This window comes from Phocoena sinus, chromosome 21 (assembly GCF_008692025.1).
Source record: "Phocoena sinus isolate mPhoSin1 chromosome 21, mPhoSin1.pri, whole genome shotgun sequence".
Lineage (NCBI taxonomy): Eukaryota > Metazoa > Chordata > Mammalia > Artiodactyla > Phocoenidae > Phocoena > Phocoena sinus.
The window spans coordinates 549,074-574,064 of NC_045783.1; the positions used below are offsets into that span (position 1 = coordinate 549,074).

Sequence of the window (24,991 nt, forward strand, 5' to 3'; positions counted from 1 at the left end):
CTCCTCCCTTGGTCTTTTTAAATGAAAGCCCCACAGATGCTATTTCTTCTTGCTTAGAATCGCCACATGCTTTATGGGCGCCTCGTTGCACACGTACCTTCTGCCACGCTCTCAGTTATTGTCGGGTCTCGGGGGAAATAGTGTGTTGGAACGTGGAGCTGGGCTCTGATATCAGGTTGGCCCGAGATTGATTCCAGCTCTTGGAATTTTTAGCTCTGGGATCTTAGGCAAGTTGGATCACATCTCTCCCCGCTCACAACCCTCTTGTGTCTTCCCACTGCAATTTGGGGTGGGGGAAAGACTTCTGGAACCCAACATAATGTTTTACAAATACACATTCCTTTAAAATCCAAGCTCTGCCAAGCAAGCATTCCTGGCCAAGCTCATTTCATAAGTCACACCAGTCTTGACCACGAAGCTACCCTTCAGCATCCTGACTTCAGTTTCTCAAATGCCCCAGCAAGTGTCCCTCAAGCCTTCACGGTGCTTTCCTTCCACCTGTAACCTTTCCCGCTGTCTCCTCTGACTCGCTCATTCTGACCCTCGGAGTCTCAGCTTTAAAGTCGTCACATCTTCAGAGAAGACTTCTTGGACCATCTGATCCAGAGACTTCCCTCCCTCCTCCAGCCTGAAACCCCCCCTCCCTCACTGAAGCCAGTCCTTTGCCTTAGATGTGGAGTGATTTCATTTGTGTGGTTTGCTTGTGGAAGGTCTGTTTTTCCCACTAGACGTATAAGCTCCCACGAGGACAGGATGTATCTGTTTGGTTCATCACACTGGCACAGGGAGATGTTCAAGGCAGACAAATAAAGAGAGAAACCTCTCTGTACCTCAGTCCCCTCATGTATAAAATAGGAACAACAATAACGCACCCTCACTGCTTTAAGAAGCTGAGCACAGAGTCTGCAAGGCGAAGCTAAGAACTCAGGGCAGCCCAGCTTCCACTGCGAACTGCAATCCCCATCAAGCGAGCCAGCTGCCTTCTCTCTGTATCCTCCCCACAGCGGAGCACAGGGCTTTGGGTACCGTGGGCACCCACGAGTGTTCGCTTTAACTGAACTCAGCTATGCCATCTGAAACCGTAACTCTTCACTTTTGCCATACATGCTAGATTTGACTCCCACACAGAGATGTGCTTCTCCACGATCACGCGATAGAACATCCCCTCAAGCCTTGCCGTTGCGATCAAATGAGGTGAGTCCATACGCAGGCGTGTGTAATACGATCCCGGCATCACCAGGCTCTCTTGGTGTCACACGCTGAAGATTCCTCCTTGGGAAATTTTCTTCTGAATTAAAAATCTTAAATCATACGTATCATCATATATTTATGTGATTCGCTTTGTACACATATTGTATCACAGACAAGCAAACACTGAAAATGTTTGGAATAAAAGTCGACTGTGCTCATATCCACATTCAACATTTAATTGTTGAACAATCTAATTGTTGAACAAAGAGAGTTTGAGAGTTTTTGCAAAGTAGGTCAAGTGTAGGATTTCTAATGGGAAATAGGAGAGGTACTAAACTAAAAATGTGTAATAGGTTGGGTGACCATTTAATTTAATGACCAAACCAAGACACCTACCTGTAAGAGTGAAAGGAGCCAGTATTGATTATATTAGAACAACAGAGAAACCTGAACTGTCCCAGGGGTGCTCTCCTGTGCTCTGGACTTGGGGAAATGCACAATTCTAACCATACAGCACTGTAGCTCCAACAAAGGTTTTCCCTTTTTCCCACCAATCCACCTGTGTCTAGCATTTTCAACTGTTATTGTCTTTAGATTTGATGATATATTAGGATACCATTCAGCGTAGTATAATATCACCACAATACCTGGTTTTCCCCAGATGAGGTTCACAGAAAACAAAAAAAAACTGACCAAAAAACAAGCTGAACGCAGGGAAGGAGAGGGTCTGATGTCCACCCCTCCCGGGTTGGCACCCTGACTGGTTCAGCTCCGCCACGCTGCTCTTCCAGCGCTTCATCACCAACTCAACGAATCTGAGCTCACGTCTGAATCTGTATTTTCAAAACGTGTCTGCTCATTACATTTACTGCATTCTGAATGATATTTAAAATTGACGTAAATAGTTTAAGGAGAAAATATCAAGGGCCTGAAATGAATGTCTTTAAATATAATGCAATCAGGTAGATATTTTTGCAATGTTTGGTGACATTAATGTGGTGATACTGAGCGACTGCGGACCATTAGCCAGAAGATGGAGCAGAGGTCTTGTAAGAAAATTACTCCCAGGTGACAAAACATTGAAAATTCAATTACACTCCGTTTATTATAGGCTTACATTAGCAACCATCTTCCTGATAAAGACCTGATAATACACAAATTAATGGGAACGCAGGGGAGGACTTTTAGAAATATTTTTTCTTCTTATAGGATCCTACAATATTGATTTCTAAAGTGCTCCAAATGACAGTGTAAAGCTTGCTGGAGAAAATTCTTAACATAAGTTATATGCATAAGAACGTAAGATATATTGAAGTACTCAAGATTATGAAAATAACTTTAATGTATAACGACAATGTGTAATAAATTTAAGGTTTAAAATTTCAAGTTACGCAAGTGTATAAATCATTTAGGAAGGGAAGTCTAGTGAATGCAAACAAGAAGAAAACCATAATAAGGGCTGCACAAATGGTCCGAATTCTAATGAAAACAGTACGTCATGGAAGCCAATGCATTCATCCTCCTTTTTACACATGTGGTTTTAAAATTCATCCACAACATAAAGCTCTTTATGAAACATTTTTACAGGTCGGAGTATACAAATATTTACCTCCATACCAAGAAGACCAAAGTGTTCGTCTGTACTGAGCTAAATTTTCCTCTTGTCTTCCTCCCACTATTTTCTTACATCATGGGTAGTTCAATGGACACGTCATTTCTTTTTTTTTTTTAAACATCTTTATTGGAGTATAATTGCTTTACAGTCGCTTCATTTGGTTGTTGAAAATTTTAACCTGGCACCTGTTTTGGGTGTAGCTCTTTCGTTACACAATCCTTGGAGTAGACTTAGAAGCCTAGTACCTCTTCTCTAGGCATTTCTGATAGAGGGAAGGGAAAAAGACAGGTAGATAGATAACTTCAAAATAATGTAGTAAATGCTAAATGTCACGGAAGAACTCCAGTGGCTAGACACTACGGGAGTTTAGAGGCAGGCCAGCTATTTACACTTTGGGACAATGAAAATGCAACGGTAATTAAGTGAAGCCATGGAAGATCGGCAGGATTTTGATCCGTAAAGAGCAGCTGGGAGGGTAATGCACATTGCCAACTTGGCATGGGGCAAGAAAGCACATGGTTCATTCACAAGATTGCAAACAATAAAGACGAGTCCATTATAATGACTTCATAAGGAACCTCAAGGAAAGAAGAGGAAGATAAATCACTTGGTGTTTAATTAACAGGAAAGATAAGCTTAGAGAACTGAAATCTTCCTAAGAAGGTTGATTCAACTTCTTTTCCGTCTTCTCTGATGAACAGACATTTTATGGAGCCAGGAATCAAGAGAATTGGAGGAAAGAAATAAAAATTTCTAGAGGTAAGGAAAGTACAAAAGAAGGGCAGAAATTTGAATGAAGTAATATATATGCTCCCTGTATACCAGGAACTAAGACTAGCTTTGAAATAAATAAACAGTTTGAATTTGACGAAAGTATATAGCAGTGAAAAGATTTCAAGTAGGTAAGTAAGACAAAGTAATAATGTTGAAATTTTGGAAGTGATTTGGAAATGGTAAGTGGGAATAAAAAACAGAAAATTGAGCTCCACTTTGGCAAAGAGTTTTGATTGCCATGATGAAAAATGTATAATGCAAGTCGTGTGAGTTCATTTAAAAAAATATTTATAGCAGTTTGTGTTTGGAAAATTTCTTTAAAAACTTCCATTTGCAGCTTTTGATGGCAGTAAGACTTTAAGCAGGAAGAGGAATAGAGAGGATATCAAAGCAGCAGCAGGAAGCCAACAAAGAAACAGCGGAATTCAAAATCAAATACAACTTAGACACAGCCCGTGAAACAAAAAGATTGGTGCCTCTGTTAGTAAGAGAACCACTCTGCCAAAGGGCTAACCTTTAGAGGGAAAAGGGGACATCTGAATGCTGTAATGCCCCAAAGAACGAGAAATTAATTCAAAAATACTAAAAGACACAAACGTGTGATAAAGAGGTGTGAAGTTACAAGTGTCTGGAGCTCCTAACAGAGTTATTACTAAGATTCTTCAGTCGCAACCCTGGAAGGTCATGGCTTTCGGCTTTGTAGCCTCTGAAAAGTCAGAAACAATGCCTTAACTGTGTTTGTTGAATGAGTAACTGAGAAAGGAAAACTTGGATAATGTATTTTCTCCAAGTGAGGGAATCTGAGATAAACTTCAAAATGTTGTATACCTGGAAAGAGAAAATCAAAGAGAGGAACTTAGAAGACATCCTCTCCGTGTGGAAGTCGTGATGTCAAGAGCTCCCAAAAAAGTCCACTGAGCTGGCGGGAAGTAATGCCCTTCAAGTCTCGCTTCAGAGACTTCCAGGGAAAGGCTGATCAACTTGTCCGGGAAGACAAGGCCAAATGAAGCTGGAAAGGGCTTTCTGTTGGGCCTTCTCCATAACCCAGCAGGAGCTTCTCTGTCTTAATTTTGAGGAGGCAAAGAAAAATAAAACCTCCTGTCCAGAAGGCAATGGGAGCTACTGAAAGTAAGAGGCGTTATCTTCCTGCGTAGGGGGTGGCGGTCTAAGGGGTGACAGGCATGTGACGTTGCCAGGACAGTCAAATTGGAAAGTCATGTGCTGATTTAACAATCGATGAAGCAAGTTAATTAGAGGATTTAGTCCACAAGAATGTTCCTTCCAAATGGATTATTTTTTTCTTCGGTCTGGGGACAGATCACCACTATTTATTATACAAACACAAAATTTGAGGTCCTTGTGTTTTTAGTTATCCTTATAACATGACCCATTTTAAAATGCATCACAAACGTTTACAGTCTTTTGCATCTCTTGTATGTTTTACTACTACTAAAAAAAAACCCCTCTGTTTTATGGATCAAGTGTCTGTTTGCAAACAAAAGATTATTGGAAGAATGTATTTTCCAGGTGGACTACAGACGAAATAGAAATAATTCAAACACATTTAAAGCATAATGAAACAATCTGAAGTCATCAATGACAAAACCTGCTTTGTCAAGTATTCCTTAAAAATTGGTGAAGATATCAGTGTTGTACTTAATATAGAAAATATGCAAAGTATAGTTAAAAGAAACAGACTACCAGTTTATATTCTTCATAACATAATGAGTCTGTTGACAGTATGTATATTGCTGTTATTTATAGTCCCATGGTGACAAGAAAATGTCACCAATTACTGGCTACAATGACAGAACACAATTTATTCCTAATGATTTATACCCCTTAGAAAAAAAAAAAAAGCAGGCTACTACCATTCTGTTCCCCAACAGCAGTTTTCTAACTGGAAGTATGTTTGCAAAGAATAACAAGTTATTTTTGTTAATGAGGGTTTGCATAATTTACTTATATAACACCGTAAGTGACAAACTAAAATAAGGTACCCTAAGGTATATTTTTAAAACAGATCTAACTGAAACATCATGTTTGTAGAGCAGGCTTTCCTCAACTAACATATCGTATTCCATTTTAAACCTAGATCTCTTCAAAGGTGCATGGACTTTCAGAGTGTGGGAAATAAGAATAAGGTACTAAGTCAGCCTTTCAAATAGACGTTTACTGCTCATCCTGGCTTATTAAGAACCGCAGGTTGAAACAAACATGTATTTGAGTGCTCCAGTTATTTCGAAAGAAATTTAGAGTGATGACAGGAAGCAGAAAGAGGGAGAGAGGGCCTGATAATTAATAAGCAGGAAAGTAAACTAGACATTACAATACAATTGAACTAAATTAGTAAGATCAGAGGATGTGAGAAGACAGCCGTAAGTAAATTCTGATCTCGTAATCTACAGGAGGAAATATGTTCTGGGAAATAAGAGTTTCATGGAAAATTCCAAAGAAATCCAAAGTTGAAATTACAAAGAAATTTATGAAAAAGCAAGAGGAAGGGAAAAGTAACGAGTAATGGCTCTTTTGAGTGGTTCCAGTAACATCACAGTAAGACAGATCAGAATTGAATTAAAGGGCCATAAAAGGGAACTTAACCATTGAAAACATATTTTGAGGACAGATGCCAGGCTTTTTAACATACTGCTGATACATGTCCTAGGCACTAAAAATAACTGAGCAGAAATGTGATGTTAGTCATTAAAATGGTGTGAGAGAGAGAGAGAGTGTGTGTGTGTGTGTGTGTGTGTGTGTGTGTGTGTGTGTGTGTGTTTTGAGGTCCCCAGAAACCAAGGAGACATAATGAATTGGGAAGACGCTCAGTGAATAATGAAAATGATTAGGTCTAGGAAGTAGGATCAATTCGTCAAAGAATATGACTATTGGGACTAATTAGTTTTGAGAAAAGAAGGATAACAGTCTTGCTACTCAAGTATAAGAAGGATTATGGGGCTTCCCTGGTGGCGCAGTGGTTGGGAGTCCGCCTGCCGATGCAGGGGACACGAGTTCGTGCCTCGGTCCGGGAAGATCCCATATGCCGCGGAGCAGCTGGGCCCGTGAGCCATGGCCACTGAGCCTGCGCGTCCGGAGCCTGTGCTCTGCAACTGGAGAGGCCACAACAGTGAGAGGCCTGCATACCGCAAAAAAAAAAAAAAAAAAAAGAAGGATTATGACATGAAGATGAGGACCAAAACTGCTCCATTTCATGCCAAGAACTTAGGATAAAAGTCATGAAAGAAATTCTAATTAAACACAGATACAGGGAAATTCAGAAGAATCGCAATACCTAGTTCAGTTGTATCTCTCCAGACTTCCTGACAGAGAGTGAAGCTGGTGTCTCACGAGGTCTCTGTCAGACTTGCAGGTTATGATATTCAAGTATCTGGCAGATTCTTTAGCCATACAAAGCAGAATTGATTTTTAGAGATCATTTCCCCTAGAAACAAGCTGATAATCACATGAATATTCTTTCAGTGAAATAATAACCTGAGCCAGATTGTGTTTTGAGCCTGTAGTATCTCAAGAAAGACACAGATAATAATACATGGGGAAGTTTGGGGTAGAAATGATTCATGTATGGAAATCAAGTATGACCATGGTCAAAACAAAAATGTATGTTCCACACCAAATCTTTCTTTGAAAAGTGCATGAAAGAGGAAGAGACAATGTTATTGACTGTTTTTCGTTTGTTAAAACTGGCTTGATTATCTTTTTTAAAAGACTGAAATATTTAAGTAACGTCATTTTTGTTTTTGTTCTTTTAATTGAAGTATAGTTGACTTCCATTAGTTTCACATGTATAACATAGTGATTCAATATTTTTATAGATTATGCACCATACAAAGTTATTAAAATATCATTGACTATATTCCCTGTGCTGTACATTACATTCCTGTGACACTTATTTTATAACTGGTAGCTTGTACCTTTTAATCCCTTTCACCTATTTCACCCTTCCCCTTCTCCCCTCCCCTCTGGCAACCACCAGTTTGTTCTCTGTATCTGTGAGTCTGTCTTGTTTTGTTCTTTTTGTTCGTTTGTTTTGTTTTTTAGATTCTACATAAAAGTGGAAACATATAGTATTTGTGAGGATACAGAGAAAAGAGAACCCTCATGCACTGTTGGTAGGGATGTAAACTGGTGCAGTCACTGTGGAAAACAGTATGGAGGTTCCTCAAAAAACTGAAAACAGAACTACCATATGATCTAGCAATCCCAATCCTGGGTATTATCTGAAGAAAATAAAAAACACTAATTCGAAAAGACATATGCACCCCTATGTTCATTGAAGCATTATTTACAATAGCCAAGATATGGAAGCACACTAAGTGTCCATTGACAGATGAATGGAGAAAGATGTTTTACACACACACACACACACACACACACACACACACACACACACACATACACACACACACACACACACAGAGAGAGAGAGAGAGAGAGAGAGAGAGAGAGAGGAATATCACTCAGTCTTAAAGGGACTGAAATCTTGCAATTTGTGACAACATGGGTGGACCTAGAGTGTATTTTGCTAAGTGAAACAAGTCAGAAAAAGAAAGTTATTTTTGTATTTATCTATTAAACATTTAGGACCTGCTTGCCAGGTATGGCAAAATATTCACCAAAAACTTTCTTCCTTAATATCACTACTAAGCAAATTTCCTAAGCTTATATAATGAAATACCATACAATACTTATACTTAGATAAAACTCTTAGCAGTGAAACAAATCTATTTTAGGAATCTGAAATGACTGTGAAAACAAAAGATAACAAAACTTTGTACGCAATAATGTATTAGTTTAAGGGTCATAGTTCCACTCTTTGTAGATGTAATACTTAGACATACACAGAAGCAAAGGAAACTTGGATTATATTTGATTGAGGCAAACAATGAATCTAATTTTTCTTGCTACTTTAGGTGGTTTATTAGATTCTCATGCTTCATATCTTCGCTTCAATGGACTTATCCTAACCCAACGTGACTCTCCTCCCTTGAGGTAAATCCTCAAGAAAAAACTTTGCAACATTAGCTTTGTAAGGTTAACCAAAAATATAATAATGCATATTTTAAAACAACTGTTTAATAAGGAGGCACAGTTTGAAGGAACTCAGACACAAAGACACTGGGTGAATGATCCAAGATAAAAAACATGAGTTAATGATAGAATCAGAATAACAGCCGAGATCTTTCCACTTCTAATCAAGTGTCCTTAGCACTGTGCCTATGAAACTCTTTTCTTAAAAGAGGAGGATTATATCTTAGACTAAGAAGTGTGAAACAAATTCAGCTACACAGAAGCGCAAGGTGACGTGGAAGACATTTAAATTTATAAGACTTTTTCCTTCTCTTTGAAAAGTAGGTGATCTGAGGGGACCTTCACTCTACTATTGTCTAGATTCCAGGAGATTCCACAGAAGAATAGGCTGTGTATTATAGTGGATTTGGAATTAGATGGTGGATTTCAACCCTGGCTTTGTCATTTAGTACCCGTGGGACCTTAGCAAGATATTTGGAGTCTCTAAGTCTTCGTTTTCTTTCCTTGGTTAAATAGGGATAATACTAACCTCAAAAGGTGTCAGGCGGACTACAGTAGGTGCTCAATAAAATCCAAATATCTGTCTCTGTCTCTGTCTCTGCCTCTCTCTCTACTCTACTCTGCCATCTGGATTTTCATAGAATGACTTTTCTAAAGAACAATAACCACAACGTTCACACCCAAAATCCTTACCGATTATCATTGTTGCAGAATGACTCCTTTTCCAAAATGCTTCTATAGAGTAGCGACACTTCCCATGGGATGTCGAAGTATTCCGGAGAATACAAACTGTTCCAGGAATGATGGGACGTCATCAGAGCAAAATCAGAATTGGTTGGAGTAGGAGGATTTTTGTGGGTGAAAACTTCTAATTAAAAAAGGATAAGAAATGTATTTCATGGAAAGGGTCAACCTAAGCACTGACTCTTTCCGATATTTCTTCAGGAGATGAAATCTTGCCTGACAGCTGTCACCTATCACTGAGCTATACATTTAGTACAAACTACTTGAAATATGGTGGTAGTAACCGGGACTCATGGATATATATGGCAATATTCTTATCCCTTAAAGTACAAACTTTTCACCTCCCAATAAATTCCTTTCCATCAGTTTTTATCCCTTTAGCAATCACTCTTGGAATAGGTAGGTAAAATTATGAGAATACTTTAAAGAAACATCGTTCCTCTTCTGCCCCTCTGCACTAATCTCATAAGATTTTGAGATAAAATAATAAGTACATTCAATGCGCTAATGGTGAAACCATGAAGTTCACATCTAGACCCTTACAGATGCAAATGCGGACAACAAGAGCTACTGGAATGTAAGTCCTTTGCCTTTACAGCATTGAAGGGCCCACTGGCCCAGCGTTAGGGCACCGCTGTGCCTTTATCAAGCCATCTACAGAACTCAACTGTCCTGACATAAAATCCTAATCAGGACTGAGATCCATTGGCGGAAGGGGAATAAGGTTTACTACTAATAATTTTGCAGCCTCCTTCCTTGTACCGTCATGGTGTTATCCGGTGGTTCCCCTGGGGAATACGTCTGTTGCAAAACCCTCATTATAGCCATGGCAAAGATATTAAGTCAAGAAGTACAGGAAATCTATTTTACGCAGTGATTGTTTTGAGATTTGGCAGGAAGCAACTAAAATATATGGGGATAAAATATTTTCAGACTCTGTTCTTCAATTGCTAAGGCTCTTACTCTAGTAGTAAATTAGTGCACTGGAATAGCATGAAATAGGATTCTTGCTGGATACTGTATGGTAACTGAATGTCTTGTTCTAAGGGATGATTCAGGAAAAATGGAGAAATAACTGTCTCTTTTGAGTCTATACCAGATCTGCTATTATTCACTGTCCATTTTGTTTTCTAATAAAACCACTGCAAATTCCCGTAAATGCACGTCGACGTTTGGTTTTCGGCAGCATCTTTTCCACACTGCTTACTGTTCCACGGACTGCGATACGCACTCTTCTGCACGACGGCTTTATGCAATTGTGCAGATGACAGTCTGTTCAACTATCTTCCTAGGGCCTTTCTTTTTTTATTTTCCTACTACAGCAACAGTTTCCGAGGCTGTGCACTCATCTTTGACTCTTTATGTTTCTTTCTCACGTGACAAAGTCCTGCCAACCCTGCTACAACTTGTTGCTGCCTCTCTATTCAACATAACGTCTTCCTAGTATATGTTGAACCACGGCTCATCAATTCCAAGTTGGCCTTCATACAGTCCATTCAACACTGCTTTAGGATGTCGACTGGACAGACAGGACCCACAGGGACAATCTCCGACCTATCGGCACGACATTTGCAGTTCTTCGCAAGTGGATTCCACTTAACTGCCAACTTTAACTTCCGGTGTTCCCCGAGGATTCTTCTAGAATCTATGGGTGGCCTCCTTGGAAGGCTACCATTGTTCGCTTGTGGCTTCCAAGCATTTCTTAAAGTTTTTCCAACTGCAAGCGTGCACTACTTTTCTGCCGTATTTAAACATATTTTACCACCTTCAAAATCCTGCTGGAAGACTACTAATTCTGCAGAATCTTTCATTTTTTAAACCTTTATCACTTTTCTCTTTTCAATGTGCACTTTAGCCATGTATTTCATCCAGTTGCTTTGTCTTCTAATTGTTCTCTCTTTGTAAAGCCCTGTATCTCCGAGTCCATAAGCTTGAGAGCAAAGGGTCCATTTTATTCCTTAAAAATATCTCTCAAAGTATTTAATATAAGGATGGTCACAAAATATGTGCATAATGTATCCTGACTCTGCAGGTTTCATGCTTTATTTTTTAATGAAAAATAGATCTCAATAACTGCTTCTGATATTATATGTAACTTCCACAAACCTATTTAAGTCTGTTTTTCTACTACATTTTTTTGCAATGTCTAAAGGCTACACATTATACTGCTAGTGGTTAACTGTGCATTCCTGAAAACGTTTATTTTTAGTTAGCATTCTAGATCTCTCAGAAACTACCAAACCTGAATTTAGTATCTAAAAACTACTATTTATATAAGATATCTCACAAATTTTACCCCACTTCTTTAAAAAGATTTAACAGCACTAATTTTTATTGATGTCTCCTTGCCAAAATTTAAGTAGATTAGTATATATTTATTAGACATTATGAAGCATCCCCTAATTAAATTAAATGACATTTACAAAAGCAAATTATGTGAAGAAAATCAATATAAATTCCTACACCACAGACTATATCTAAAAATTCAGCTAAATTAAACATAAAAAAAGAAAAAGAAATATACAAAAGGGAAGAAAATAAAACCGTTATTTGTTCTAGGGGTAAAGTCAACATTGCTAAGCATAAAAAAGTAAATAATATAATTGATGACTATATTTTAAAGTTTCTAAAAAACTGTATCAAAAATAAAACAGTTTGTTTGGCCCATTAGGGAGGCCAAATAAATAATAAATAAATAAAACAAAATTAAACTGAGGAAAATATTTACAAAACACTAAGATTTAGATATTTTATTTTATTTATTTATTTATTTATTTTGGAAGTACGCGGGCCTCTCACTGTTGTGGCCTCTCCCGTTGCGGAGCACAGGCTCCAGACGCGCAGGCTCAGCGGCCATGGCTCACAGGCCCAGCCGCTCCATGGCATGTGGGATCTTCCCGGACCGGGGCACGAACCCTTGTCCCCTGCATCGGCAGGCGGACTCTCAACCACTGCGCCACCAGGGAAGCCCAGATTTAGATATTTTAAAAGAGACTGTTATTAAGATTCTTGTTTTGTGAAAACTATGCAAATCAGTAAGAAAACGATATAATGTACACGAATTCCTGCATCTCCTGTATCTTTTCCAGCAGCCTATGGATTGATGGAAAGAGTCTTACCTCCCACTGTTACTATCACCTTCTTTAAGTTTTTTAAATTTATTTAATAAGGATGTAGAAACTTTGTGGAAATGAACTTGCTACTCTGAGCTGGAGTAAATACAGATTTTCTTGGCACCTAGAATCTCTAATAAGGAGTGTGTAGCTGTTTAAACAAGGTGGAATCCTGGTAGAGTCGAAGACCTTACGTCTGTGCTGTGCCCCAGCTCTTTCATACTTGGAGTTCATGTCGTTATTCATCACTACTGTGGAACTTACACATATGTCTATGAGCAGAAGGCCTGCGTTTAAGGAGATGTTTATTTATATCAGGTCCTCCTGCAACCAAACCCGTCTCATCAAGGCCACATGTACACAAGGTGGAAAAAGGCAGAGTCAGCGTCCTAATGTCCTTGAATGTCATCTCTTCTTTCAGTTTCCTGATGTCCTGGAAGACCCATTTCTCCATATACCCAACAGAATAATGGGCAAAGGGCATAAATTGGCAATTCATGATAGAAGAAATACAAACAATATACACACATATATGAGAATATATTCAATCTATTACTCAAATGAATATAAATTGCAACAGTAAGATACTATGTTTCCATCAAGTTGCCAAAATTTTAAAGCATGGCAACATTCCTTGTCAATGGCATGTGGAAAAAGACACATTTTCACACTTCTGGTGGGAAGGTAAATTGATACAGGTTTTTTTTGCAGGGCATTTTGACAGGGTATATCAAATGCTTTAAACTGTACGTAACTTTGGCTCTGATATTCCACTTCCAAGAATTCATCCTAAGGTATTAGGGGATACAGAATTAGGGGCAAAGATTTAGCCACTAGAATTGTTATTACAACACGATTTACAAAAGTGAAAATTCAAACAACCTAGATGTTCAGAAGTAGTGGATATATTAAACAAATTATGATAAATCACAGCATGGAAAACTATTATGTTGAAGAAGAATATCTAATAATGTGGAGAAACTTAGGTCAAAACAGAAATTACAATTCTAATTTAAAAATATATACACAGGGCTTCCCTGGTGGCGCAGTGGTTGAGAGTCTGCCTGCCGACGCAGGGGACATGGGTTTGTGCCCCGGGCCAGGAAGATCCCACATGCCGCGGAGCGGCTGGGCCCGTGAGCCATGGCCGCTGAGCCTGCGCATCCGGAGCCTGTGCTCTGCAATGGGAGAGGCCACAACAGTGAGAGGCCCGCGTACCGCAAAAAAAAATAAAAAATAAAAATATATACACAGATAAAGAATGAAAGTGTAAATACCAAAATAGAAAGCAGTGAATATTATCCATATGCTTCTCTGTGTCTTCAAATGATATGCAATGCTAAGTAAATAAAATAGATAAATTAAGGGCATAGATTTAAACACTCATAACATTTTATATTTAAAATTGCTTGGTCTAAAGTTCCATTTTTATTATGTCTGTCATCACCTACCATTTTACTTGGGTTATTGACACAGTACCATGCAAATAATAATTAAATGCTTAAAAAATTCTAATGATTATCTGAAGCCTTAAACTCTTTAGATAGGTTAATTCAAATAATTTAGTTCACCTATAAGCACATTTTGTACCTTACAATCTATACAATGGTGCTCCAGTCACAGTAAATGAGACACCGTCCATTATAAGGGATGTTTTATACTTGCTTCTGCAGCAACTGACATTTCATTCAAATCCCCCAGGAATCTCCAGCTGATGTATGTCAAAATTTTAAGATCTCTCTTTGTGAACTTTAACACCCCTATACAAACCAGTTGGAAGAGCAAGCCTACTTCCTACTGATTACTTTGATATTAACCAATTTAAGATGAATCAATTATTCAGTTTAGTCTGAATAATCATTCCACAGAGTCAGTTTTCCAAATTTAAATATGCAAATACTGACTAACACTCTGGCTTTTTATAGCCTATTTTTATTTCTCTCAGACATATCACTTGTGTTCTATTTTTTTGGCTCCCTTTTGAGTATTTTTAAAAAATAAATGTTTGGTAATTCCTCAAGAGTGTTTGCTAATAATCAAATCTGGTTGTATAATTTTATGTTTGTAGACATGCATTTTGTTTTTAAGCAAAATAGACAGTATAGCTAGTGCAAAACCATGTGGCAGTTACTAAGGTGGAAAGACTTATATTTAAGCTATTAATTTAATCCTTAAGGCAAAGGTCGTAAACACACACTTATATATGTATACTGTATATAGGCGTGTGTATGATTTATATATAATTATATATTTGTATCTATTTTTATTTTGTCATATCTATTTATTATACAACTATTTTATTATATGTTTATATGTAGATTGTACAAACACACACACACACACACACAAACATCAGTGATCAACGAAATAGAACGTTCCCTACGTATCTGTACCTGGAGTAGTACTGAGAACAGTCCTCTTACTTCAGGCTCCAGAACTGATAATTACCTGTTTTCTGTTAAACTCTGGATGTGCTTTTCTTTCTTTTCTTTGTTTTTAACAGCTTTATAGTACTGTTTTAAATGAAATCTCAATTTTGAATACGAATGTATTTTCCCGCAAACCTTTTAATGACGTGAACTGTCAAGTCCATCAAATGTCATCAATTTATACCACACCGACTATGCTATGCTATGATTTTAATCAGTGTAGATTGAAAAGTACCTTTTTAAAGTACACCTCTCCTACAGCAAACACGAAACTAATGCCATCACAAAGTTGTAAGATGAAAAGCACCTTACAGGATAAAAAGTGCTGAGGAATTCACAGTTACCTAAGTCTATATTCCAAAGATCTCTCTCCTCCCGATCCTTCAGAGGCCAGACTTCATTTCCCCCTCAATCTCCTCCACTTTCATCTTCTCATCACTCCTTCCCTTTCCTTAGAAAGAGGCTGAAATGTCCTCCAATATAAAAATACCCCTGCCCTTGTGTTCCGCAGGAGTTATACCTAACTCTCTCCTTTCTTAGTTAAGATTTGGAAAGAATAATCTACGTTTACTGATGCCATAGTTTCCGTTCATCTCCCCACCCACTACAACTTGACGACCACACCCACTACACAGAAATTAAGATCCTCTGTGCAATCCAAAGGATATATCTGGCACTTAACTTACTACACTTTTGGAAATTTTTGACTCTGTCAATCATGTCCTGCCTCTTTTGTCTTCTGTGAACTGATCTTGTTTGGTTTTCTTTTTGTCTCTATGGAACGTCCCTCTCGTTTCTTTCACTGGTGCTTCTTCTGTACCTTTATGTTAAATATGGGTGAACTCAGTATTTTATCTTCATTTCTCTTCTTTTCTCACTTTATTTGCTCTTGGGGAGAGGTTTAATTTGCCCTATGGCTTTAACTGCAATCATAGAGATCATAAAGAAAATGTTTCTAAACAAAATTTAACTTGAGTTTTATATATACACATATATATATAATATATATGGTTATATGTATTATTACATTTTATTATATATAATATATAAATTTTACAATATATATAATATATGTATATATAATTGCTTAATATATTCTGAATTTTGATGTCCCACAGACATCTCAAATACAACCTGTCCTTCTTGAAATTACTGACTTTATCACAGACAATATGCTTTAACCTCCAACTTGGATTATAGCATCACTTCCACGTTAGAGGGTCTTTTTAAATGTCTTCCTCTTCTCTAACACCAATGCAATGAATTAATCATCAAATCGAACCTATTTGAATTTGTCTCCCTTTCCTTTCCAGTTCTTTGTTCAAATGTTTGTATTTTCTCACTCTGATAATTATAATACTACCTGATTGGCCAATTTGCTTTCAAGTTTGACCTCCAGTTATGTATTCGCTCAGCTACAGTTTCAGTTCCAAATTCAGGCACTGGGTGAAGTGAACACAGAGACACAAGGGCGAACAGGGCCACGGCCCTATGGAGCTTACTCTCTTTGTGGGAAAGACAGTTAACACTCTACACTGCTTTCTGAGTACTTTCCAAAAATGTAAATATGACTGGAATATTCCTCTATACGAAAATTCTTCCGAGACTTCCATTACCTACAGGAAAAAGTACAAATTCCTTAGCATGGCCGTGAAGCCCCTTTGCAACATGGTCTGGGGCTACCTGTACAGCCTAAACTCTCATAACTCACCCACACAACACCCTGTGTTCCAGGCACCAAAGAGCCTCTGGCTCTTGGAACAGTCCCCAGGGATTTCACACTCTCTCCTTCACTGCTTTGTCTACACCTTGCATTTTTACACATCCTTTGAGCCTGTGTAACAATGCCACCTCCTTCCTCCTTTATAAAACCTTTTTTCCTCTCCTGCCCTCAATTTCTGTGGCAAGAATCTGCTCTGTGCTGACTTCACATACTGTGTTGGAATATTACTTAGCACATTAAAGTACAATTACAATGTAATATCTACTTGCCTGTTTTCCCAACCAGCCTATGAACTTCTAGAGTCAGAGACTATATCATACTCATTTTCTTGTTTTGCAGCCCCGGTACGATACCTAGCATTTACCATTCATTGATTGAGAATGTAGTTGACATACTCAATGAGAAATCAATTCCAAGTCACAGCTCAACTTTATTCAGTTTTCAGTTTCTGTGTGACTTGATATTTAAAATCAAGGCACTACTCATAAGACATTTTAAATTGTCCCTTTTTCAAGTTTATACTCATTTGTATCCATTTTAATACGCATTCAGAAAGCTTTTACACTTAGTTTACAGTCTATTCATTATGGCAAACTATCTCAAGTCAACTGATAAAGAGAAGAAAATTCCAATAGAGTGAAACCCTCGTTCAAACTACTCAGTAAATAAGGTAGAAGATTTTTCACATTTAAACTTGTGTGTAGGTAAATGTTAATTAACAGAATTATTATGACCTGAGAAAAATATTCTATAAATAACACCCCCCCCACAAATCAGTTAGTTGCTTTACAAACACTTGAACACCCTTGGAATGGCTAATAAACTGTGGTTCTATGGCTCTAACACTTATTTTTTCTATTTCAGTGATAATTACATCAATGAACCTGACTCGGCATTTGCTGCTGTTCAGTTCATTAATTAAAACAATTTTACCACTACTACTGTGATTTTTCAAGGATATCAAACCACATTCAAAAATCAAAAGAGCATGCATCACCAGTTTTGATTTGTGTTAGTATGGTTTACGTTGATTTCAACTGCACAATTAAAAGAACATCTGGATTTTAAACAGATACTGCATATATTCTATATACTTCGAACAAAAGTACTTAGAATACAAGTTGTTTTGTAGAAACGACAATATCCGTGTGACAAGTAGCAAACTGTCAAGCAGTGCCAAAAATCCTCCTAGAATGGAAAATATAAATGTATATAAATACTTAAGTGATAATAACCATGGTGGTGGACTTTATGGCATTCTTTTTTTTTTTTTTTTTTCTCTGCTGTATGCATAGGCTCTGGATGCGCAGGCTCAGCGGCCATGGCTCATGGGCCCAGCCGCTCCGCAGCATGTGGGATCTTCCCGGACCGGGGCACAAACCCATGTCCCCTGAATCAGCAGGCGGACTCCCAACCACTGTGCCACCAGGGAAGCCCCCTATGGCATTCTTGATTCTACTTTCATAATACTAAATTTTAAAAAAGTTTTATTTAAATCATCACTTACTTGTGCTCAAGTGACTTGTAACACATCCATGAAGTGAATGTATTTCATCCAAAATGAAGTATGGAAGCTTTTGCTTAAAGAATGACAAGTTGCTGTTTAAACTATAAAGACATACCCATCAAGGTGATGTAATTATTTTTATATATTGGAAGCTATTTGACTGTATTTTGCAAAGCAGCACTTTAATTCTGACCTTGATTTAGGAAGCATGCAACATATTACTTTTGCTATTTTGACATCCCAGAGCACCTAAAACATAAAATATAATTTACAACAGTAGGACATGCTGGAATTGACCATTACAGGCGAGAAGAGAGCCCATAATGGAATTTATATTCAAGTTACGGTTTAGCGTGTGTAGTAAAATCTCATCAAATTAGAATAACACTGAAATACCATTTATTTCTTGCAGCAACGGAATTCCTCCTTAATTCTCACAATCAATTTCCAAAGTAGGCTGAGAGTTGAGAAAGATCAAGCTGAAGGAACGGAACCAGGCTATAGGCAAAAATCCACCTCTTCAAATTATTTGTGGAAAACTCAACGATTAGCCTCGTGTAGAAAAGGAGCCAGGAGAGGAATGACGTCTGTGTCATGGCTAGAAGCATCACAAGTACGGGACATAACAGGTACTCCAACACCACTGGCACTTTCTCCCACACTATTCTAGAACGTAACTGGTTATAGCATAGGTACAGATCCTCCCATTTCTTCTCTCACCTATATGCAGTTGCTTAGAAAGAGAAAAAATTGCCCTGCCCACTTTGTCAGAGAACGTATTTTGCCCAATGTGGTAATTTGGATCGCAAAATAAAGTTCTCTACTGTGACAGTTTATCAAATTGGTTTAAGGGGTATATCTTTTTTTTTTTTTTTTTTGCTCTACGCGGGCCTCTCACTGCTGTGGCCTCTCCCGTTGCGGAGCACAGGCTCCGGACACACAGGCTCACGTGCCCAGCCGCTCCACGGCACGTGGGATCTTCCCGGACCGGGGCACGAACCCGTGTCCCCTGCATCGGCAGGCGGACTCTCAACCACTGCGCCACCAGGGAAGCCCGGGGTATATCTTTTTTTAAAGTATAGTAGCTCAACTTTTAGATTTTATCTATCCATACAGAAAGTAGACTTTAAAACTACTATTTCAAAGGACAAGTAAATTGGTTTTTGGAAGTGTTTTAGTCTGGCAAAGCAAGTATCTATTACACTTAAAAATACTGCACATTAATGCTCTATGCTTCTTGTTAGCCAAATTAGCCCTGGAATACTCTAGTATCTGCACAGTTAGTGTGGCATTAGTGAGGTCCTACCACAGGTATATTGCTAAGACCCCAGGTGAGAAATAAAGTCTTCCAGGAGGGATTTATTTTATTGGGTGAACTCATGAGCACCAGTTAAATTGCCTTTTAAGTGACTGGCTGTCTAAGTAACATGCCTTTGAGGGAAGCACCACTTTTGAAATTTCCTTTGGCCAGGAAGAGAAGGAGCACATTTAACTCTTTGAAGCCTACAGCCGTCAGACTAACTGTCAGCACCACTCGATGTGCGTTCATTTAATTACAGTGAATTTAAAAGTATGTGGGGTTTTAGAGAAAAATAAAAGAGTCAATAAACGGTGACAGAAATTCCAGGCTATGCAAATCAGCAGCGGGTCTCCTAGAGGAGACCACTCACTCTCCCTCATTCGCCAAACGTACAAATACTTGACTAATGCAGACAGAGGGGGAAAATGGAAGGGGGGCAGGGGACACGCTGTGGGCCAAGACTACGTGGGTACTTGATACCGTGCACCTCACTTAATCTTCACAAGCACTTAAGAAGGACATACAATTTTCCACCATTTACAAATAATAATAAGAGGACACCCTTGTTTGGAACTCACTAGGCGCCAGGCACCGTTGTTCTCAGCATATCATATATCCGAGCTCAGGTGATCCTCACAGCAAAACCCTATACGAACTGCACGTCATTTGTGATCTGCATTTTACCCTCATGGAAACGGTAGCACAGGAAGGTTAAGTCACTTGCCCAAGGCCACACCGCTGGGAGGCGGTGGAGCCAGTACAATCCCAGGTGGTCTGCCCCCGTCAACACGTTCTCAGCTGTTGCCCTAAGAGGAGGCTCTCGAGGTCCCCAGTTACGACGAGGTAGAAGAGGAGCGGAGAGCCAATTCCTCTTGGTCTGTCTAGTGTCAAAGGTCATTGGTTCCCAAGGGGCAGAAGAGGTCGTGGAGACAGGCAGAAGAAGCAAGACGAAGACCTCCACATCTCTGGGGCCAGCAGTACAACTGGCCGAGTAGCCAGGCAGAGGTGGGAAAGTTGGGACCTTGAGCTCTGGGTGACTCAGGAGCAAACGGTCTTAGGGGTCGAATGAAAGTGTTTACACCCTGAGCGCTGTGATTCTGAATCCAAGTACTTCTCACGATACCACACTGCTGGCTGACAAAGGATAATAATACATGCTAGGCTGCTTCTGGGAAAAGATGCACAAATAAACACTTTTTAAAGCTTAAAAGCTTGATGTTTCGAAAAAAAAAAAAAGTTCTTTGTTCCTGACATTTACATAGATATTTGGAATTCAGATCAGATGACTTGCAAAGCTGGAGAGTGGGCGTTCAGTCAGGGGTCTTTTAACAATCCATCAGAGACAGGAAAGAGGCCTCAAACGAGCCAGAGCACACTGGTAACTTTCCCTCTGATTACGGCAGCCCATCACATTTATTTTGTAGTCGGCTTACTAGGACCGTCCCTAATAGGTGGTCACAAACCATTGACCCTCCAGTGTTTGCCCTGGAGCATGGCAGTTGACTTAGAAAGTTGTCAGTACCTGTCAAGAGAGGCCTTCTCCCACATCCTTAATTCGGAACGAGATTAACATTTGAAATTTGATATGAAACAATATACTGTAATAAATTTTTTTTCTCAAATTGCTTCTTAACATCAACTCCCCACGGTTGGTGAAGAGTTAGTTTTGCAAAAGAATATATTTTATCACTGGTTTAGAATCTCTGCTAACACGGAGACGTGTGACATGGTCCGAATGTTCCTTTACTCTCATGGGATGCTCAGGCCATCAAAATTTCATTAGCCTCACAGCAGTTCTAGCACCTTCTTAACTTGAACTGTTGGCCTCCTTATCAATAAATAAATGAAATCTAATCCCTTGCAGTGACTAAACTCTTCTTTGAAGTTATAACTAGAATATCAGTCACTCAGCTTGCATAATTGCACAAGTGTTGAATAACATTTTATTTTTTTCTGAGGAAAACAGCCTTATTCACATTATTTCAAATGACAAAGAGAGTCAACCCAAACTCCCCTTCCAAACTGGGGGGAAAAAACAAGTCAGTGTCTGGTTTCTCAATTAGTTTCACTTTGGTGAGTTATTTTATGCACATCCTTCTTGTTTCAACTTACAGTGATATGATAGAACGTCTAAGGACACACGGCAAGCTAACATGAAGATGAATAAACTTTGACAATTTAAATAATCGAATGTCAAGGGAAAATATAGCTGGAAAAATCAATAATCTTTCAGAGTGAGAGCATTTAAGAATACCCGAGTTGAATTATTTCAGAAATCTTATATTATAAATATTTGACTAGAAGCAGTACTAATATTAGAAACAGGTAATGGATTTGAGGATCTTGTTTATAAAGATGTTAGGAGGCCCTGTGTATGATTACAAGTTTTAGTTTTTACTGTAGCCCAGCTTAAGAAAAGAAGTTTTTTATGTCAGAAAAAACCCCTCAATACTCTTGTTTAATTCCACAATTCAAAATGATAAGGTCTGCTAAATATCAGAAAATTAGGCTTCCCTAGATCTCAATGTAATTTATTACTTTAAATGGAATTTTGCTCTGTCTGACTAATCACTGAAAATTCAGAACAAATAAATGAATCTGCAATGTTCCTCTGGACACACATACGAAATAGCCAGTGTTCAGTAAGAGGTCATCTCTATTTTTCTTCCTCTTTTGCTTTCTTCCCTAAGCTGACCTCATTGGGAGCTCTTAGACCATCAAAATGTTGTTTCAAAAAACAACCACAGCCAAACCTTGAGGAAAGAGTAAACACAAGTTTAAGTCATCACTTGTCCAGCTCAACAAACGTTGTCTTTGACACTTTATACTCCTAACTTGGCTGACCTGTTTACTCTCAACAAATGCTACCCAATGTTCTGAATTTCGAGGCAAGGCCCCTGACACCCTCTTCCTGTGTCTCTCATTCTGCCTCAGAACACCACTTGGAGAAATGGACGAGTGTAACTTTCCTTGTCTTTACATCATTCCAAGGACATGGACTAGGAGATTCCTGGGGCAGCAAGTCCCTCCTCTCGTTCATAATAACTGCAAATAGAGAGGGGCGGCAGTGTGAGAAAGTGTCAGGCTTGTCACCCCGCCCCCAGTCATTTGGATGTTAGATACTGTTAACTAGAGGTGGCAACGTTTCTAAGTTTTCTGAAAAGAATATAAAATGGCATGTGTTTGGGAATTCACTGTGAGATGGTTTTAGCAGATACCCAAGTTAAAAAATAATAAAATTAATTTATATTTTACCAATACAGACACAATAACAAGATACACTCATTATGAGAGAGAGAGAGAGAAAGAGATGCTACAAGGGTTGTATATAGAAAGGGCATGCTGACGCAATGTGGGACGATATCTAAATGGGTATGGAAGGTCCGTGATGCAGAAAATCAGAACTGAACACATTGTCCTGCTGTACCCTCCCTTTTTTCATGTATTTTAGGAACATCAAACGTCAAATAACACATCTGAATACAACCACTGCGCCTACAATTGCTTGCAGAGTGTTACATAAACATACAGAGGGACAGGAAGCAAAATTGATGCCAGATCTTATATACTTAAGGTTAGAAACTTCTGAGTCCAGTGAAAATGTCTATAAACACAGGTTTTACTGAGGTGAGTGGATTAGCTCAGGAAAACGCTGCAGTCAGATTCTAAGACTCACTTTGTTAGCCAGAACTGCCCTTGTTTCCGGTTTTGGGTTGGGATAAGTCCAGTCTCCACCGAGAACTGACACTTCCAAAATGAATACATTGAGTGCCTATTAGTAGTTGATTTTGACTTTGGTTTAATGCACCCAAGTATTCTCCACAAGGTATTGTTTTAGTTGGTTCAAAGTAGACCTTTTTTTCCCTGGATAGCAAGAAAACAAGTACTAAGCAGTAGGAAGCAGTAGCTACCCCCTTGGTTTGGTGACTGAGCTGAGACTAAAAGCTGACAATGGACCCGCTTTCCTGTCACAAAGCAAGGCTGACAAGCTTGCTCGATAAGTAACGAAAAGGAAACCATCGGTAAAACAGCACCTTTCTTTTCACACGTCATGCAGTTCTTCCACTTTAATTATCTCTCTGCTTTTTTGACACACCGTATACACAGCATTAATAACCAGATTAAAGTAGCAAGTACGCTGTTAACATTAAATGCTGAAAGAGAAATGTCATTTTGTTGTCCGGTGTGTTGCTGCTGATGCTACAATTCTTCCCAGAAGCTGCAGTGACTAAAAATTAAGTTTTCTTTGAAATCTATTATTGCATAGAAATTAACTGTTTCTTTATTATTCTGCGTTGGTGATAGGAAAAGAGTCCCAATATATCGATTTTTCGTACAGTATGCTCTTTGGATACCCTAAAATCCAGCTTTTGTGCATCGATCTAATTGCAGAGCGATCCAGTCCCCAAAGCAATCAAAGGCCACACTCCCTTCTCTTTACCAAGATTTCGATTGCTGTCATCAACAAGTAAGTTTAAAGCATGATCAAATTTGTTCTTCAGTCATTGAGCCCTGTTAATAAACTATTCCGTGTGCTCAGTCAACCATTCTAAGATTCTGGAGCTTCTCTGAGATATTTTCAAGAGGAATCTACAAAGACATCTCTGATTACAAGCTGGCTGTGGGGTAAACTTTACCACCACTTGCTTTGCTACTCCATCGAGGATAACAGGTGGCATGGTCCAAGATAAGTCAAAGCCAATCTTTGTGTGTGTGTGTTTTTTTTCTTATCACGATTAAACTGTTTTTCAAAAGTATAGCTAACACAACAGAGAAAGCCTGCATAATTTTACAATCTGATGTCATCGAATATTGATTTTTTCCCAGGGGAAAAAAAAATGCAATAACGAAGGACATTTCTTGAGCGCTACTAGTAGCGTTGCAATACAAAGAAAGGAAGAAGAAAGAAAGAGAAGGAGAGATGGGAGGAAGGAAGGAAGCCACGCCTCCAGAGTCAACGGAAACAGACAGAAGCACTGAACGCCAACATTACGAAGCCAAAGAAAAAAGAACTTACCGTTTTCACTGTCCGACTTGTTTTCGTGCTCTGTATCTGTCAGGGTGAGGGCTGAGTTGGACCGGCTTGACAGACAGGAGCTGCGGCCTGACTTGACCCCCCTGCCCCACAGTCTCATGGCATGCTCTGGGGACATCACTGCTTCATTCTCAGTGTCAGCGTCTGACCCTGCACTGATAGAGTAACCTCTGTGAGGGAGCCCCATTTCCGCACAAAACGTCAGTCCTCTTCGGGCTTCCGGTTCACAAACGCCTAACTGCCTTAGGGTGAAATTCTGTCCTAATTAGGGGGAAAGAAGATGACAACTAGTGAGTATATGTCTCGTTTCAGTTTTTTTAAAACAAAATCTCCCTAAAATAAACACTTAAGCATCCAGTCTTGTCAGCTCTCAGCACCAGGTGTTTGCATTAGCTCCACATGACCTGTGGTCGCGTGGGTCCAGTTGGGGTGCAGGGAGCTCCATCTCTGACTTGCCACCCACCACGGCTCAGAGCTCCTTTGTCAACTATTTCAGCCCATAAACACCTCCAGG

The 24,991-nt window shown here is 38.9% G+C and overlaps 1 protein-coding gene across 4 annotated transcripts in view; it reads right to left on the minus strand.

Annotated features, from left to right (window-relative positions):
* Positions 1 to 24,991, minus strand: part of TENM3 (teneurin transmembrane protein 3) — a 454,793-nt gene that overhangs the window by 405,791 nt on the left and 24,011 nt on the right. For all 4 annotated transcript variants that reach the window (XM_032618480.1, XM_032618479.1, XM_032618478.1 and 1 more), the window contains exon 2: positions 24,460 to 24,738. In XM_032618480.1, coding sequence (XP_032474371.1) covers positions 24,460 to 24,738 — 279 coding nt within the window. The remainder of the gene's footprint in view (positions 1 to 24,459; positions 24,739 to 24,991) is intronic.